Source organism: Columba livia, chromosome 3, assembly GCF_036013475.1.
Source record: "Columba livia isolate bColLiv1 breed racing homer chromosome 3, bColLiv1.pat.W.v2, whole genome shotgun sequence".
NCBI classification, from domain to species: domain Eukaryota; kingdom Metazoa; phylum Chordata; class Aves; order Columbiformes; family Columbidae; genus Columba; species Columba livia.
Genome location: NC_088604.1, coordinates 30,592,162 through 30,612,627, shown reverse-complemented (window position 1 = coordinate 30,612,627; position 20,466 = coordinate 30,592,162). Strand labels below are relative to the sequence as shown.

The window sequence follows — 20,466 nt, the reverse complement described above, 5'->3', positions numbered from 1 at the left end:
TAAAAATATATTTAATATTTAAATTATTCCGTCCATCTCTTTGTCAAAGATTAAAAGGGTCCTGCTGAAGACGCTTGTGAGAGGCATTTAGGGAAATTTTGATCCTCTACTTCAGCATTTTGTGGACTGCATTGAATTTTATAAGTAAAGTATAAATATTTAAAACCAACATATGCTTATGGCTCTTTATATTAACATAGCACTGTAGAAACATAAATAAAGGATGTTCTATTCCCTGAAGTATTTATAACATAAACAAGAGGAGAGGGAAGAGGGCACAGGACAAAGCACTGGATTACAGGCCCACTGAGATTCAGAGACCAGATTCTGTATCATTAGCCAAAACCTTTCAGATACATTGACAGAAGAGAATATAAAAGAGTAAGAATTAAGAACAATGGAAAAATGGTGCAGAATTAACGTGGTTTGTTTTGTTTTTTTTTTAATTTTCATTTTATAAAGAGTATTAATTTGTATCCTAAGACTGGGTGAAGAAATTCTACTTACAATCTGATAAAGTTAAATGCATATTAAAAAGGTACTCCTGCAGCTGAATTGTAGTAAGACATTGCATATCTGAGATCTGAGACCTGTATTTCCTAGCAGTAGATATAATACAGTTTACGTTTGCTATTCCCACAGTGCAAGTAGAAAGAATACAAAAACGCTTGCATAAAAAATGTCCATTATAAAAAAAATCTACAAAACATGGGGAAACAAAAGCCTTTGCAGAAAACTGAAACACAATAAAACTGCCACTGTCACCTCACACATCACTCTCTTTGAAATATATTCAAATTAAAAAAAAAAAAAAAGAAGTATGTTTGGCCATTGCAGTCACTAATGAGAGATTAAGCAGAAATATGGAAAGCAGAATAACTATTTCTCCCCTTCCTTGAGAAGGTCTTGTGTGTGGGTTTGCTCTGCCAGGCATGGCAGCTTGCAAGGGCACCTCAGCCTTTCAGAACTTCTTCCTCTTTTGATATCCCAATCAAACACCCCTTAAGCACTGCAAGGACCACAAAGAGCCTGTCTTCCTATTTTCCTCTTCCCTCTTCGCCTGTTGCTCCCTTTCTCACAGCCTTCCTGGGTCTGGCCTCCTGGCAATGCCTCCTCTCTGTGCTGTGGCTGAACAACCTCCAACAGCCATTGGTCTCTGTGAGGGCAGCAATCTCATCACTGCTCTTGCCAGTTAATTACTTAGCTGCAGTCAAGGAAGCAGCTACTGTGTCCATTAATGTTTACGACTGCTGCAGTATTATTGATTTATACTCTATAGTACATGACTTGGATATCTCAAAAATAGACATATGTGTGTGAGTGTGTATGTATATTTATCTCTGCCTGGCATATGAAACTGAACTTTCGAGATGTGATTGGCAACTTTGACAGCCATGCAGCACAGTGCCAACTGTGTTTTGCAGCCAGGGTTTTCGGTCTTCATTGGAAGCTTGATGTCCTACGCTACTGCTGGCTCATTACTTTACTGTCCCTGGAGTAAACTTCTGTGCTGTCAGAAGGTGAGAGTTCATATTCTTTCTGGAGCAAACAGGATTTTGTCTGAGTTGTGCAGTTTTTAAAATATTGCTTTGGTGTCTCTTTAATCAAACTACTGGAAAAATGTGATCACATTCATCAACCCGTTCACTGTGCATAAGACCAAATGTCATGTTCTCTAAATAATGCATTCCAACCCACATTCTCACTGCGGTCAATTGTTTACTATATTTTGATATATCTGCAAATCCAAATACCATGCTCCATTCCAAACAGCACATGTAATTGTAATTTACACTTCCTCCAAAAAATAATCCTCTAGTTTTATTAATAAACTGGCTAACGTTGATATAAAATGAAACAATCATGATAAATTTTGAATAAATGAATATTTTAAGATTCATTTTGATTAAACTTATTAAATGATCACATTTGACCATCTTTTTTTTTTTTCAAAATCTCTTATCTACTTAATTTAGTCAGTAGATGAGGTGGTAAAAGAACAAATGTGTGGGTATACTTCTGCACATTAGTAGGCATGCTCTAGGTGTTGCATAGAACTTAGTCATTAAATCAATTTGGAAACAAACTGTTTTGAATAGCGAACAGCATTTCAAGAACAAAGGTTTGAGAAGAAAAAATGACAACAAGAAGAGCCATTTCAAAAGAATCAAATGAAAGAAAATGTCTATATTTTATTTTTTTTAATAATTAAGCTATTTAATTGACATAATGATTAATCTGCGAGCCATTAATATATAATATTTAAAGGCTAACGAAATATTAATACTAGTTTTATCTTTCTTCTATGTGGCATATAAAGATTGTTCTATAATAATATTTTAGAATTAATTATATTATTGTTTTCAGCTGAGAAAATTGTAGCAAAGAAGATAAGAATTACATCTATTCTGAAGACAAGAAACACTCAAACCAACAAAATCATATTTCTATGCATCTACAGACTTAGTTCTTTGAACCAAACCCACAAGGGAGGCTAAGCCTTGAACATAAATGTCACCAAACATTTAAAGATGTGAAGATTGTAAAACCAGTTTCCATTCCCAGATTTTCTAGGGCAATATTTTGTCATTGTATCTGTTGATCCAACTCTATATCTAGGTGGATCATGACCTTATATAAATGTACTATAAGTACAATTTAAGGACCGGAAATTTGTTCCATACACTTGATGCTTCTCTGGACTAAATTCTAGGACAAAAACTGAGCCAAATGTGCTACTGACTGAAGTATTTGGAACTCCTTCAGCTGAATTGTATATATATGTATTGTATGTATTGTATGTATGTATGTTGTATTGTATCTATATTGAATTGTATGTATGTATGAATTGTGTATTGTATTGTATACGACCATTTGAGCAACTGTTTATAAAAAAAAATCACAGCTTTACAGTCTTTTGCATAATAATCCTGCTGTAGTAACTATGTCTCTTCTAATCATATCTTTATGATTTTATTTTAACTCTAAGTAACAAAAACAGAGTTTATATGCCATGTCTTTGCATAAATTACTCCCATGAATGTTATTTAAAATTATTTCCCCAACATCGTACATCACAAAAATTTCCCACAAAAGATATATTTTATTCTCCCTGTGGTTGCTGGGAGATTGCTGACAGCAGAAAGAAAAACTTAATATTTTTTATATAGTTAGACATAGAACCTGGGGGAAGGCGGGGTGGGGGGAGGGCTCTTGGGGGCTGTCTTTTTTTTTTTTTCCTAGATTTTAAGTATTTTTAACATGAGATTAAGGACTGAAAAGTACGGAACTAAAAATAATTGCACAAAAGAATCTCAAACATTCATAAGAACTGTAAGCTGAATTGGAACCAGACCTTTTTTTTTTTTTTCAAAATCTGATACAACAGGTTATGTATAAACTGGATTTTGAGTATAAAATAATGAAAGAAAAGAAGAAAAGGCCTGAAGAACTATGTAGCTCTATGACCTATGCAGGGAGCAAAAGGTCAAGCATTCAGCACAATACCATATTTTCAGTTGCATCCACCGAAGCAGTTAATGGATAGTTTCCAGTAGAAATTGCTGTTTAAATAAAAACCTCAAAACTCATGGAACAATTAATTTTGCTTTGCATACAAACGTATATTAAAGAAGTACACACACCCTTCAAATTACGTTAGATGGTTCCTGGGCTTAAATTTTAGCAGTTCAACTGGGTTTTATTACCTGATATTTAAACCAACCCCGCTTTTTCCATATGATCTGATAAATACTCTTGGAAGACGATATCCACTATTTTTATACTCACATTTGACAGATGAGCCAGTTCTATCTCCAAGAAAGAATCTGTAGTTTTGGGCTCGGGTCGTATAGTAACAACGATGATTTTTGAATTAACAACTGTAAAATTCCTGGGGGACAAAAAAAAAAAGCAGGTAAAAATGAAAGATTTAACTCCATATGTTAAATGAGGTTTCTGATATTACATTTAAAGAAGTATGTTGTGAGTATTTTCCATTACTTTCATTGACAAATATCCAGGGGGAAAATACATTGGTTTGGAAGTGCTGAAAACATTCACTTGTTATGAACCATATCCAGCACGTGAAAGACTGAAAAGCAACAATGGTGGTAGAAGTACCATTCCTTTAAGTAAAATTTACTAATTAGAAGGTATATTGATGACACAAACATTCTGTCAATGTTTGAATGTATATAATTTGCTTCTGTCAACACAGACCCACCCGCTACGTTTTTATAAGAGACAGTTATTTTTCTTCCAAAGTGCTGTGTTGGACTTTTTTCTGACCGTTAGCTGTAAAAATGTGAAGATGGATGAGTGCAATGGGAGATTCTACAGTTCTTCTGATTCTGTGCTCATGAAAAAAAAAATACGTTTCAAATTTTTAAAAAAACGTTTAATTTGGTATATGAGTGGGCAAATTCATCATGTAACTACTTTGTAAAATATAACCCATAGTTGTGCCCTGTCTGAAATCCCAACAAAACCAAATATTTTTTCTTAAATATGTGAGACTAGATTTGGTCTAATGTTACTGTACCAGGTTACTCAAAACAGGAATTTTCTGTTAATTTCTCTAATTCATCAGCAATCTCCTTTTTCATATAAAATGTGGATCACAATATTTTATAGCTACCTTTCTAGGACAGACCTACTATTGCCAAGGTTATGTTAATACAGGCATAAAGACATGTTGACATGATGTTCACGTCTGAGATCCTTGCTTCTTATGACCCCATCAGGCTCAGAACAACCATCAGTTATCAGCCTGACTGTTTCTAATGATCATTACGGTATTTCCTTTGCATGTAATGCTGCTTTCAACATCTTCTGCTGATCACACATAAACAAACATAAAACCTCACAGAAAAACATATGCACAGGTAGATGTTATTGCAGAAAAAACCTAGGCAGTTTAGATGTAATTATAATAGACAGGATAAATACTCTTTTGTTGTTGTTTAATTGCTTATTTTCTCTAGGGAAATGGTATTCAGGAGAGGATTCCATTTTGCTGGATCATTGCAAAAGGAATTGCCATGGCTACAGTAACAGAATCTTAACTCAGTGGGCACTTCACACAGCACAAGGAAGGAAATTATTCTTCTGGGACAAGGTATGAATTCTAGTCCAGTTTTACTCAACCAAACAATGTAATGGAAATGTAATGGAAGTGGCTTTCTATTTTACTGAATTTCTATTTCTTCCCTGTGGTTGCACTTCAAAGTCTCACACATCGTTGACAAAATATGTCTCTCTATCAGACTAACATATAACGTTCAGCATACTTTCAGTGCATTCTGTAGAGGGGGATTAATGACTGCATAAAGTAGCTGAATATCTAGAGATGTTCCCAAGAAGTGCATAATTAAAAAAAAAAAAGAAAAACAAAACAAAACAAAAATCTAAGCAACTAACCAACAAAACCCCCAACCACCCCCCAAATAAATACAAAATCAATTTCTCTAACTGGACAGGTGGAAAAAGAGCTTACTAGCTATTAGAAGATTTTGTCCATTTTGGAAATTCACAGAAGGTAAAGTAAATACTAATATTTCAGTACTTGGTCACAGTCAGTATTTGTGCTTGAGAAATATTTCCATGCTGTATTTAATTTTGGAACAGTTCTGATGGTTCTAGGGTGAGATCCAAAAGAGCACTTCAGGGTGCCCATGAGAGGAATTATACATAATATCTTTTAGATGAGTATTATACTGAGAATAAATTTTCTGTGAACCTAACAACAACATAAAAGTGTTCAGGGATGTAAGAGCTATGAAAAAAATATTCAGTCTATAGTGCTCAAAATATTGAATATTTCAATATATAACTACTACTAACTACCACTATGGTTAAACACATTCTCCAAAAAATTCTCTGTTAATGTAACTGCAAAGTTCTCATCTCACTCCATGTTTACAAGACTTACTTTTAACAGACTTCATGCCAGTAAAAACAAGCAAAATCGTTAAAATGCAGCTAATTTTGGAGTTAGTGAAATCTGTTATATAGGCTGTCCTAGATAACGAAATCTTCACTTTCTACACAGAACACCTGTGATGTACCAGATGGGGATTCTGTGGTTAGGTGCTTGGAAAGATTTTCCTGAAAGATATACTGAGATATTTTTTACGTATTTAGTTTTTAAAAAATAAATTCCTTCTGTTGATGCAGGAGCATTCATACCTTGTAGTGCTGTTATAAAGGAATTATGGGAATGTGTGTCACCTTTATTCCTCAGGAAACTACAGAAGAACAGGTGTCATGCAATCAACTGTTTACTTCACTCCCACCCTAACTCCTGTAAAGCCAGAGACTGGAATCATATGGGAAGTGGTAGAGCTTTCTGGATACATTAACTGCAACCAGCAGAAATCACCTCTTTTATCAGGTTGTCAAGGTGTAAATGATGTGGCCTTTGAACTCAAACATCAGTCCATTTTACTTATTTTACCTTGGTTTATTGTTTTGTTTATCTTTATTCCTACCATTAACATATTTTGTCAACTCTCATTTTCTTGAGAACAGAATCACATAAGGTGCTTATCCAGAATTGCCTTTAAATTCACACATTGTGTGTGGCTACCACATTTCTAGATATCATGTGAAAACTAGATTTTGTTACCTCCCTTCACATTTTACAATGGTTGCTCCATAGACAATGCTATTGCAGTGAAGCATTTCACTATGTTCAGCACTAATATGGTTATCACAATAATGCTTATTACAGTTATATAAGATTAGTACAAATAGTAATCAATATAAACCCATGTAAGGTGATATTTTTTTAATTGCAAAATGTAAGTAAACAAAAATAAACCTGTTCCAAAAGCAGTGGGATGTATGGAAACCTTCATTTACGTACCTGAATGAGTGTAAAATAATGAATCACCTCATAATAAAGGTTCCTTTAAAACCTGCATTTCAGTTCTAATTTTTGCAAAGAGTATAACAGCTCAACAAATTCAGCACTAACCACAGTTGCAGCTTTTTTCCAATTAAAAATTTCATCTGAATGAACATTAAAATGGTTTGAATGCATCAAAATGCATTCAATAGTATTTAACATCATCATCAATGGCATAGACAGTGGGACTGAGTGCACCCTCAGCAGGTTTGCAGATGAAACCAAGCTCAGAGGTGTGGTTGACATGCTAGAACAGGAGTGTCAAACTCATTTTCATAGGGGACGAACGTCATTTTAGGACTGTGTAAATGTAGGAGTAGTTAGATTTACCTAGTCCTAAAATGACATTTGGTCCTTTGAAGGCAACCATGAGACTGAAGTGCCCCCCCCACCCCCCCCATGAAAATGAGTTTGACACTCCTGTGCCAGAAGGAAAGGATGCTATCCAGAAGGCACTTGACAGACTTGAAGAATGGACCCATGTGAACCTAATAAAGCTAAACAAGGCTAATTGCGAGGTCCTGCACCTGGTTTGAAGTAATTCCCAATATCAATACAGGCTGGGGGATGAAAGACTGAGAGCAGCCCTGAGGGGAAGGACTTGAGGATACTGGTGGATGAAAAATTGGACATGAGCTGGCAATGTGTGTTTGCAGCCTGGAAAGCCAGTCATTTTCTGGGCTGCATAAAAAGAACTGTTTCTAGTAAGCTGAGAGAGGTGATTCTGGCCCTCTACTCTGCTTTTGTAATTTTTTTTTGGAGTACTGCATTCAGCTGTAGGGTCCACAGCACAAGAAAGCCACAGAACTGTAGGAACGAGATAAGGACTCAGCAAAACAAGTCGATTCAATGTGAATCACGCTAAAGCCATTTATTACAGAAACAAGTCTCCTTATATACGTAACTATATTCTAATCACGCGTCCACGCTCCAAGCATGGATTTGCTAAATGAGTATCGTGAGCTGTCCATGCGCTGGAGTCTCACTGATGATATGTCCGATGATTCACGCCGCACCAGGACCCCGGTGATTGAGGAACGCCCCTCTCTCTCACAGCAGATTCTGTTCTCAGCTTCTCTAAGAGGCCTTGAGATTCATTTGAGCCTGACTAATTCAGCAACAAATCTTTATCTATCAAAACCCCTCCACGCAGAACTGTTAGAACATGTCCACAGGAGGGCCATGAAGATGACCAGAGGGCTGGAACATCTCTCCTATGAAGAAAGGCTGAAAGAGTTGGAGTTATTCAGCCTGGAGAAGAGAAGGTTCCAGGAAAACCTTATTATAACATCCTTCCAATACCTAAAGGAGGCCTGTAAGAAAGCTGGAGAGGGACTTTCTACAAGGGCAGGTGGTGACAGGAGAAGGGGTAATGGCTTTAAACTGAAAGAGGGTAGATTTAGATTGGATGTAAGGAATAAATTCTTTACAATGAGGGTGATGAGACACTGGAACAGGTTGCTCAGAGAAGCTGTGGACGTCCCATCATTAAAAGCGTTGAAGGTTAGGTTGGATGGGGCTTTGAGCAACCTCATCTAGACGAAGATTTCCTGCCCAAGGGAGGGTGGTTGGAATAATCAGTCTTCAAAGGTCCCTTCCAACTCACATCGTTCAATGATTCTATGAAAACAGTTTGATATTGTGCCACCTTTGAGGTACTGTCTTAAGGTCATGAGATTAAATATTGACTATGACTGCCATGGGCAAAGAAATCCAGCATGATACAATTCTTGATGAGGTAGGAGATGTAAGCTGCAAAAGTTTTGGTATAACTTCATCATAAATATTAAAGATATGCAGAAAAGTACTGAGGCGCTACATTCTGAACAAAGAAGAGAGTAGAAGTACCTGGGAATATGTGTTATATTTTTATATTTCAGATTAATAATGATTTTTATTCCTTATTCACATACATAAGAGAGAGTAATAGCGGTCATTTCCTTTTCTTGGGCATCTGAGAATTGGATTCAAATAATACTGAACATATTCAGAGGCAAAGTGGGATATCTTTGTATTTGAATTTCTAAAGACTTCATTGTTTAATAGATATAGACTATTGGAACATTTTACTTCAGAAGCTCACAAAATCTCTCTATGATCTGAACTGTACAGAGAATGGTCAAATTTGCTGTGTAAATCAGTAACCAACTGAAAGTAGAAGAGATAAAAAAAAAAAAAAAAGGAACTGAGATTTACTTTCTCATAGTCCATAGTACTTAAGTTGCTGTACTTTTATTTCCCTATTTTTCTATTCATGTTATTTAGGATGCTGTTAATTCTAGGGAAAATCTAGTACAGCCTATAAATCTCATTTTTGTAATGGATGAAATAAAAGCCCTGAAAGACCCTTCATCTAAGCAAATACACTGCATTCAAGGTTCACACTCGTTTCTGTAAATTTAAACTATTGATGTATGCGAGCTGAAACGGCATGATCATAGATTGTAGTTTCCAATATAAAGGTCTGAAAGTACATGGCCACCTTGATGCTTTCCTACGCTTGGCAGATTGTCTCTAAGGTCTGCCAAAAAGGACTGACTACAATAGCCTTTTGGCTCTATTTCTTTGAATATGAGAGAAGAAAAATTATCTCTCACAAACATCTCTTCATTCCTGGCTGATTTCAGTAACTGGCACAACAAATGGAAAGTGCTTAGTGACATTTCAGAAGTGGATGAGCTGTCATTTGTACCATGGCTTAAGCATAGATGGCTCTCGCCAGCACTCCCCAGGCTTCCAGGTGTCCTGTCAGGACATCACTGTTCAAATTGTGCTCTACCTCAGAGAGATTTCTGTCCCCAACATTGCAGCTACTCAGTGCACAGCAGATCGCAACTTTACTGGGAAGTTTTGTGTTTTGTTTTGTTTTCTTTGAACTGAGTCTTTTTCACTTCTGAAAGGGTTTTGGCAAAAAAAAAAAAAAAAAAGGTCATTTTCCATCCTTTGTTTCAAATTCTGAAGTTCTGGTTAAATAGAGTAGGGAAAGGTGATCTGCTGTTTTCCCAAGTACTGTCCTTTGTAATTATTGTAAATTCATTAGAAGCTACTGTGACACAATCTGCACCCATGTCTTTTACCATAAAAGGACATTAGTTGACCAATGGTGCACAGGATCATGTGAAACAAGATAGTATTAATGGACCATGAAATGATCCTAAATAGTAACTTGAGAAGAGGAGAGGAAATACTTATTTCCAAATCAGCTGTTATCAAGTACAGAGAGGAAAAAGTGAAACAAGAGACCCTCCTATTTCTTTATGAATGTGTATGGCCCTCATAACTGACATACCACAGCTGCAGTCTTGGTTCTAAAATGGATCCTCTCTGTGGCTTTGCTGTCCCTTCCAAATATAACTTGCACTGAAAAATTACTTGTAAAACTACTACTAAAAACTTGTGTAGAAGTAGAGCAGACAACCTTAGTACATCAAATTATGATGTCCTTACTAGATCATTGGTAGTAACTAGACAAACAGTAGTTTGAAGCACAAATGGCATACTTCTAATAGAACATTTCTGTAATTAAGCTTAATATAGATTATATAAAATATAAACTAACACAATTTGATAAAAAGGTTCTTTCTGTCATACAAATGACTAAGCATGAAGGAAAGACAAATATACACATATATACTGTAAATAACAGGAAAAAAAAAATCCAGCAAGACCAATATGTAAAGACTCTTGGTTGTCTGCTTTTATCCTGACATGCAGTGTAATTTTGATCCCAAAAGAGTCTAATTCATATTATACTTATGAAATTTCTTACCTCAAGGTGGGCAAGATGAGTTCTAAATTTTTATATAGCACTGCTCCAAGTACAAATACAGTTGATTCATCTAGTTCTGAAAAGAGTAAGAGAAAAAAAAGATTTTTAAACACTTTCTGAAGCCTCCATCAGCATAAAATACTGCAAATACTATTTATCTTTCTAGTAGAATTATTATTTTAAATAAACCATTATAATTTTGAATTATATCCTGAAAGTCTGTCATAAAGATGTAACACTTTCAGGAATATATCAAAAGATTTAAACCACATTTTCAAAAAATCTGTCATTGTGTGCTGACATTCATGTTACTTCATTTACCTTTATAATAAAGTATCCTTAAAGATTGTCTTTATCATTTAATGCCTAGCAAGTAAATTCTCTAATGTCAGAGATCTGCACTGCAACAGTGTTTGTAAATTGTATCTCAAGCCAGGGTAATTTGCCTGCTGAGCAGCCCTTGGTAAAAGTTAGGTCACTTGGGGTGGCCCAGTCTGTCCCAGTGGAGCAGCTTCAAAGGGGTTCAGCAGAGCTGCACTTCAGGTCACCTCATACTGCTACAGATACAAGCCCATGTACAACAGCCAAGCATTGGCTCTTCAGCTTAGAAAATAATGTCTAGGATTCCTGTAGTGCTTTTTGTTCAAGATGCTGAAATTAAGCTCCATCATTTTAATCTGGGATAAGATGTGGGTACTGGATTTCTTTCGAAGATGGATAGAATAACCACTTCTATATAATACAGTGGTCCTTTGAGACAGAGATTCTAGTTCCCTTGTTAAATTTAATACAAAATTAACATGCTGATATGCTTCCTTACCTGTTGACATAGGGGTGAAGATATTTTTTGGAATGACAACCCTGTCTTCTGAGTTTCGTGCCCAATCAACCATTCCTTTTCTTCCTTTCATGGGGAAATTGATGTCGGTTAAAACAGATGCAGCAGGAAGCTTCTGAATGCTAGCCACTAGTAAGAGAAATCACAAAATAAAATAAAATAAAATTGCGTTTCATACTTTAAAGCATCATATGATGATAACGGTATAGCAATAACAAAAAAGTTTAGTAATATATTTCAAGTAAACCAGGAATTTGCAGGACATTAAGTGGCACAGAAAGTGTAATTTTCTGTTTATTATTCAGTTCTACTACGGATTAATTGTGTGGCATTGTTCATATCATTTGTCAGTCAGATTCTGATAAAGTTTCTTAACAGGGATTATTGAATGTACTGGCTTATACCCTACAATTTAAAGAGAAGGACATCGTCATGTCTTCAGAGCAAATTCTAAAATGATCTAATGTGACAGTGGAAGGAAGAGGATGCTGCAAATTGCTTTGGGAAACGTAACTGCTAGATGCAGGATAATGAAGCAATAACAGAGCTTTTATCCCCTATACAGGCACAATTTCAAGACAGATCCATTAAGGAGATTCACATATTAAAAGATCTCATTGTTTCCACACAAAGGACAATAATGTGGTATAGCACTTGATTTCTTTTTCCTTGAAAGAATAATGCTCATTCTGAATTCTTAATTATATTTTTTCCATCTAAAAAACCTCCAGACCCCCAAACAACATCAGTATTATGTCTGTAACAGTTACAGAAAGACAGAAGAAATACGTATCAAATCTAATAATAGGCAGTTTGGAATTTTGTTTACTTATTCTCATTTTCTCTCTGTTTTCTAACTCAACTGTTATCTGGGAATCAGTCTCAGCTTTGCTGTGAAATATGAGTATGACTCCATGGCAACACTGTCAGTGTCTAGTAAGACTCAAATTACTTTTAAGGAACTGACAGGGCTGCAAGTGTTTATGTACACTGAGAGATGACCAACAACACATTTGGAGCACTAGCTCTGTTCTTAATGTGAGCCACGCTGATAGCCATTTCCTTTGCAATGCTCTTCCTAATCAATTTATGAAGAGGCTAATGTAGCTGGAAGAGCTCGGACATCAAGACTATAGTTTGATCTGTGTAACGATTTCACTGCAAGGACTCTGCAAGGGTTTATATATAAAGGCAATGGGTGACAGCTATAAAAGCAATCAGAACAGCAAAATTCAAGTAGAAAACTATTAGGTGTCTCATTTGTGGATTTTATTTGAAAGGAGATGCTAATTAAAATCCAAGAGAAGAGGAAAATTAAGAGGTTAACAATAATAACTCTACAAATGTATTCCTTGATAACTAACTCTTAGTTTCAAATTATACTGGTAATGTACTATAGAATCACATTAATAAGGTGGTACTTGAGGTTATTTCAAGCTTTCCATCATAAAACTATCATCAAGGCTTTACAATGCTACTTACAGTCCCCTCCAGGCTGAAACTGGTAAATACATTCCCAGCCCTAAAGGGATGCTTACTCTTGTGAATTTTCAGGTAGTGTATGGAGGGAAAAGAGTTCAGGTGCTTCAGAATTACTGGGGCATAAAATGGACTGCATGTTTTCGCATGAATCAATGATCATACAGAATATATTAACATTGTAGAAATGTTGTTTTTTTTTTTTTTTCTTTTTCCCCACAGTTCTTAGAATCTAAAAATAATTTTATTTTATTTTTACCATAAATTAAACTCACAGTCATTTAGTTTTCAAAAATAAATAGAGCCTGTATAAGACATTTTTTTTTATTTGCACAGTACTTATCTGTCTACCCACCTATCTATCTAATTAGCTAGTAGAGCCTTAATATTTCATCCACCTTTTGGATGACAGTTGCCTTTATTGAAATAGGAAATCAATGTTATTCAATGGAATTCACTCTGCAAAACAGAAAACCACTTTAGGACTGGATAAATGTTGAGGGCCTAGGATAGTACTCCAGACTTCGTCCATCTCTGTATTTTAAACAGGGCCATTCATCATGGTACCTAAGCACTTCTTAGAATCAAAGATTCCAAACTATTTGTTAATATTTAGGTCACAAATAACACACAACCAAAACATCAAACCTAAACATTTGGCTTATGGCTTATATGAAAAAAATAAAAACATATTTATTTATTAGGCAATATTAGGTTTACAGTTGCCCTCAATAATCTTCAAGGTCTTTTCCAACATAAATGATTATATGATTCTATATATTCCCATTCCTGGTTCAGACAAGTTTTTCATCTACTTAAAATCAAACAAGTGTGTTTTTATTTAATTTCACAGAAAAAGCAACCTTAATATCCTGGAGATTTTGAATGTGCATAGACAGAGAGAGAATGCAACACACATAAACCAATAACTGAAACAGATCTGCCAAAATGTTTGCTCCATGTCCTACAAAGTCTGCCTCTCACAGATCCACACAGATTATTAGGTCCCTCTTTAGCCACTTTGATGAATGATTCCAAGGGGATGTGCCTATTCATTATCAACATGACACTGACATTTAAAGGTGTAACATAACTTAATGGAATCTGACTGAAAGCAACTAGTTAAATGCATCAACATGGCTGGGTGGATACATGAAACAAGTTCCAACTCTTAAGTGCCACAGTGAGCTGTATTTTATTTTTTTAAAAAGCTAATATTTTTATTAAATATCAGCGTACAACTCATTTCAATGAGACCTGTGAGCATGGTCAGTTGTATTTCCATTGTGAAATGCAGCTTTGCTGCTCTCTAGCTCAGTTTTAATCTAGGTAATTAAATAATTATTTCCTCTATTGTGAACATGCAGTATCTCGTCCTCCACAGCAGAAGTTGCAAAACAGTTGTTTAAGGCATAACAAGGTGCATACCATGTCCATCATATGGTCTTTTCGAGGAGAATTAGTATAATTCAGGTTCTAGGTCATCCGTATGTCAGAAACTCAAGTATCAGTTTCTTACACAATTGTTATACATAGATAATAAGACAGAATTATATGTATTTCACTTTGTACTTTATCCTATTCTTTTTACATTAGGTTTTCATTAGAAAATGATGCTCTAAATACGGGAACACAAATGATTCACTTCTGCAATTGCTACACAAATACTTTGTCTTTTTTTTTTTTTTTTTTACATTACCACGCCAAAACATCTCATCCTGAATTTGTAAAACAGAATCCTAGCTGATGAGGAAACTTACAGGCACTGTGGCAGAAGTGTTTTTCCTTGTTTATATCCACACAGAAGTTGTATAATACTGGAAAAAGTCACTGAGAATATTATAAGAATGAGATTGTAAAGTGGAAAAAAAAAGATGAAAAGAGGAGAAGAAAAATAAAAACTAAAAAAGGAATGATCTAAACAGGCATTGAAGAAAATCTGCACGTGTCGTTTTAAATTAAGGAACTTTAAAATAGAAAACTTCCCAACTTCCCATATACACTATATGCAGCATGTCTTATTCTCACAAATAAAATCATATTTGATTTATTACTGTAATACATTCTTCTCTTCTAATCTGACTACATCTTCTTGGACTATTTGTGCTGCAGACCTAATACGGCCAAGTAAACAGTCTGGTCACTCCTCATATAATTCATACAATTTGCACATGCCCTGCTTCAGACACAATAAAAACTTTTCCAATATGGAAAATTCTCATTTATATTTATTTGTATTATGGCAATTTCTACAATATTTGAGGCATGATTAAAAAAAAAAAATCGGCAAAGCTTCCTTAATTTGGAAAAATTCTTTGGTTCTGACTTAAATAGCATAAACCAAAAATGAAAAAGCCACCTAGAGGGCTCTTGGCAGGAAAAAACTTCTGAGACAGAAAGTTTGAATATGGAGAAACATGTTCAGGCTGCAGAATATGTTTCATTATTTCATTCTCTAGATAGCATCTCTTGTTTTGGCTCCTATATTACTTTAGTTACAATTTTAATATGAATCCCAAAGGTTAAAAAGAAAAAAAAAAGCCAGAATAAGGAATCTTAACCATAATACTTGAGTGTATTCAACATTTGAAGAATGCTGGCAGTAGAATATAATATTTATTTCTTCAAAGAATGGCAACATCTTACTTCTGAATTTGGCAAGTGAAATTTATATGCCCTAGATGGAAGAAAAGCTCACCTAGCTGTAAGTTGAAAAATGGAGAAAAAGCCTTTCTTTTTAGAATTCTTTGAGCAGTCTTTTGATACACATTGGTATAAATGACAAGACAGTGCCTCAATTCCACATAAGAACACATACATATTTGATGACTCCATAATAATTATTGATTAGAAAAATTTATTTAAGTAGTCTAGTCTAATCAATGTAGTGATTGTTTTGACATGTAATGGATTCATTTTAATATCCTTTACAACTACTTCTCCATTTACCTTTATTTTAATGATGCAGTTGCAGATATGTTCAATACTGCTCTGCTGAAAATTTTAGACTTGGCAACTACTAACTGTTCTTACTTACTGAGTAAAATAAAATCTCTTTGGAATTTATTATCTCCAAACTCACAGGGATGGAGAATTTTCCATGAGTATCCAAATGAGTTGATTACACTCAGTAATACATGAACGATATTTAAGGAGTTTATTTAGAGCAGCACAAAAGTGGTTAATTAATGGGTCAAGAAAATTCTGAGTGAAATAAAAATTGTGTAGTTACTGTATGCTGGCCCCTGTAGATCATGTTCTAGAACAGAAAGGCTGAATGTATTGCCCTGATCCCTACAACCCTGAATGAGTTATAAGCTGCCTAGTGCAACTTCCAGTAGCTCTGGGATGCTAAATAATAAAAGATGAAGTAAAAAAATAAGTGGCATGAATCATCTTCCCCTTCTCTTTGCTCTCCACCCTTTAGCTTCCCATGTTGAACAAAACCTGGTGAGATTTCAGAATCAGCCTCTTCAATAATATTGCTTTAGAACAGGAAATCAGATTCTTTAAAAGGCATGACAGAAAAACAACTGGATGTTTGCTCATGGACTAACACAACTTCAGCTCTCACAGTAGAGATTTAAGTTTTAAAATTACAATGCAAACCAAATTAAAGTCAAAATCAAAGGCTGAACCGAAACCTGAAATCAAATCTGAAAAGATGCTCAAAATCAGAGTGTGAATTCTGTGACATCCGCGTTCTTACAAAAGAGGATACAACACAGGCTTTGATTCTCGTTTCTTGTAAGTGATAATATTCTGGGTTTGTTGTGCTTTACAGCACAGTAACTACGTTGATCCCTGATTTACAATTACTTAAGATACAGAGGAATGGGAATTAATTATTTTAAAAGACATCAGTGCCTTGACTGAATTAGAAAGCCAGATACAGAAATCTATAGGATTAGCATAAAATGTCAGCTTCTGTTTAACCCTCCCTGTCAAAGCAAGAAAGTAGAAATCTGATTGAATCTAACTCTCGGGCAACAGAGAATGGCTATGTGTGTTAGCAGCATCATTCGCTCTTTTCCTGTCCTATTTTGACTTGTCCAAGGACAGTATACTAGACATACATTATTTGGCATTTAGTAAACTTGAGTTCAGCAGACAACAGGTTTTGATTTTTCAGACAGAGGACATTATACTGCCCTTCTAGGTTTTTGGGTTTTTATAAAATAAATAAGCTTACTTAAGTCAATTCATGTTGGATACATGGGAGAAAAAGTCATGCCTGGCTCATCATCAAAGAGCCAGATGGACATACTGAAGGTGATATTCATAACAGATCTGCTCTATCCACTTAAACCCCATCATTTTAAAAGCAATCTGCAACAAACACAAACGGTGAAACCCCCTTTTCAAGGAGACCATTTTGTGGATCTGCCAATTTTCTATGGAACTTTGCATCTGAGCAAGTTCGATGATCTCCTTTAAAATCTTTCTCTCAAAGATAAATCCTCCTCTTACCACCCACAAGATTATGTATAACAGAAGGGCTGTGGTGAAGTGACATCCTTTCCTATGAACATAAGACAATCAGGTAATTTTCCCTCTGCAAATAAGACTCGTGATCTCCCTGCAGTGAACTAACATCAAACAGCAGGCAGAAAAAAACCCCAAACCCTAAGAAACGATAACTTACCAGATCTACTACTTCCTATGACCATTAACATGGAAATAATGTCTTCTTAAATTAGAACCTTGCTATGCCTTAATGCTCCACAGGCAGACAGGAGAGGGATATCCACAGAAGCCTGTTCTGCACTTGCATCCCTGAAGCTCATCAGCCCATAGCAGTTGCACTCTGCCTACTCAAGCTTTGGACAGCAAGACACACTACTGACATAGGCAGAAGTAGACATTTCATAGATATTTTCACTAATCAGGCGTGAGTTCTGCATGAATCCTTCCTTTGATGTCAAGCAAACTCTGCTTTAAATGGGCTCACTGAAGGTTAAGATTAATGCTTTAGGTTAATCAAGAAGCTACCTTAACAGTGATCTCTGAATATTCCCCTTCTGTATTCCATAAACAATGAGATGGGGAAGAGAGGTACCTGTTACCCTTTTTGTTGTAAAAGAATACATTTATCACTGATAAGCACCTTAGGGAATTTTTGAGCTCATTTCTATTTTGAGCTTGCAAGCTACTCCAGTCCTTTAAACAATACGAATAAGTAAACACAGGAACAGTCACGTAACTGTATGTCTGAACATGCTCCCAAGAGCCTGTAACAAAAGCCAGCAATATGCTACCATATCAATAATATGACCAGTATAATATTTAGAATGAATTAGAAAGCAGTATGCCTTCAGGCCAATTATCAGGATGCACGTAATAAACACTCCCTGCTACTTAAGTAATTTAAAAATAAAGAAATTCATAGGCAGCAGCAAAGTGCTTCCTTTTGTTTTTGTGCTCTTTTTTTTCTTCAGTACCAAATTCTTTATTTCAAGAACAAGTCATTCATACACTAATTTCACTCATGAACTATCAGATATGCATATGCGTTCTCTTGAATGTTTTCTGATTGCACATTTGTTATGATTAAAAAATACCAGGTAAAGCCTAAGATTACAGTTCTTCTTTTTCCAAGCTTTTCTTTGTTCTATGTAAGGAAATAAAAATGGAAAACAACAACAAAAATAAAAACTCAAACAGTAGCTATAGCATTGAGAAATGTTATTAAGAACCATAAAAAAAAATAAAAAGATCACAGAATTTGTCCATGTTCAGATGCTATTTCCGCATGTCACCCCAGGGGAAAAATAATACTCTTATCATTTTTATAACTTTTAATAATTGTTATTATTTATTTGTTATTAATCCATACTGTAAGACGAATATTCCTATCTGCAGCTGGCCAATGTAGAACGTAAAGAACAAAATAACTTTTAAATTTGCAACTCTGAGTCACAAGTTTGAAGAAAACCCACTTGAACTAGTGAAAACACAAACATCTTTTTATGAACAGTCAGAAGAAAATGTTTTCTCTTGAAGAACAGAATGCTTCCTGAAATATGCGTATATTCAGAAAAATACTTTAAATAAAACATGATAGGAGGCTGTACTTCATTAACTAGAAGACAACTCCATATTCAGAGAGTTATACTGAAGAACATGAAGACATGAAGAGCCAAAGAGACGCAGAGCTACATCCAAGGTACTCTACGTTTCTGAAAGACCTTAATTTTTTTATTATTCTTAGTATTACTGTGCATTCCTGTTACTAAGACTAAGGCCTCCTTTGGCAATTCTTGCCTTGTCATAAAGCACTTCTCAAGGAAAAGAAAGACTCAGCATAAACCAAGACAGAAGATGGAGTCTGATGCAAGAGATAGAATGAGTTGGCATTTAAGTGCATGAGTTTTAATGTTACAGACATAAAGGTGAAAACCATGGTAATATTGAGGGGGCAAGGCTATCTGCAACACTAGTTTACATTGATTGAGAAGGAAAGGTGCAGAAACTATGCATTTTTCAGTCACTAAGGTGACAGGAAAAAGTGTCTGCTGGTTATTGTAGCTGATAACAACAGAAAAAAGAGAGTGAGACTGAAGGTAATATTAAGGTAGTGAGCTCAGAAGATGCTAATGATGATGAAGCTGTCATCAAAGAAAGGCAGAAAGAAGAAAAGCTGAGAGAAAAATAATAAATTTATTTATCAGGTTTACCGATGATTAGATACCCACTAAGAACTATTAAAAAGGTAGACAGAGAGGACTTAACAGAGGTGAAGCCACCAATAAGGGGGCAAACAGACATGAAAATAATTAGCAGGGTATTGATAAAAATATTCTGTCAACATTACATTTCTTAGGGGAATGAAGAGCAGAGGTAGAATGTTTGCTTCCCAGCAGTAATAAATTGAAGCAAAGATGGCCATTGTCTTTCCTCTAGGGAAATGACAACTAAATCCTATCATTCAGAAATCTAGAAAGATATGAGCTAAGTTATTCAGGATATCGAAAGGTGGTATGAGAAGTGAATTCTCAGGCATGGAGATAGAAGATTTGATGTATAAAAGCCACACACAGAGGAAAGAAAATAAAGCATGTGAATCAAGATATGCTTCTAATCACAGCTTTTTGTACTGGAACAGAAACAGATCCCTATTATATTGTATTATTGAACAGCATTTGTAATCATACAAAATGGCATCTTGAAGAACTTTCAGATATAACTATGACCAAATTAAAACTGAGATAACTGTAAATCACTCTGACATGGAATCTTGGAGCATTAATAGTATGAATGTGGCCAGTGAATCCTAAAAAAGTAGAGCCTGATTAAAAGCCATATCCTGCAAAACAATAGATATGGAAGTAATGCTTGCAGGTGTCCCTTGTTCTACTGCAATTCACCAGGCATATGCAATTTCTCCAGATTTACTCTCCCCTCATTAAATGCATCTGTAGTTGCATAGATAGCATTGCTGCTCTAACACTGCCTGTTAGAGTACTGATC

General features: G+C 35.2%; 1 protein-coding gene across 9 annotated transcripts in view; it reads right to left on the bottom strand.

Annotated features, from left to right (window-relative positions):
• Nucleotides 1-20,466, bottom strand: part of ADGRB3 (adhesion G protein-coupled receptor B3) — a 443,632-nt gene that overhangs the window by 174,800 nt on the left and 248,366 nt on the right. For all 9 annotated transcript variants that reach the window (XM_065056220.1, XM_065056221.1, XM_065056215.1 and 6 more), the window contains 3 exons: nucleotides 11,500-11,646; nucleotides 10,680-10,755; nucleotides 3,790-3,892 (listed from right to left, as the gene is read on the bottom strand). In XM_065056220.1, coding sequence (XP_064912292.1) covers nucleotides 3,790-3,892; nucleotides 10,680-10,755; nucleotides 11,500-11,646 — 326 coding nt within the window. The remainder of the gene's footprint in view (nucleotides 1-3,789; nucleotides 3,893-10,679; nucleotides 10,756-11,499; nucleotides 11,647-20,466) is intronic.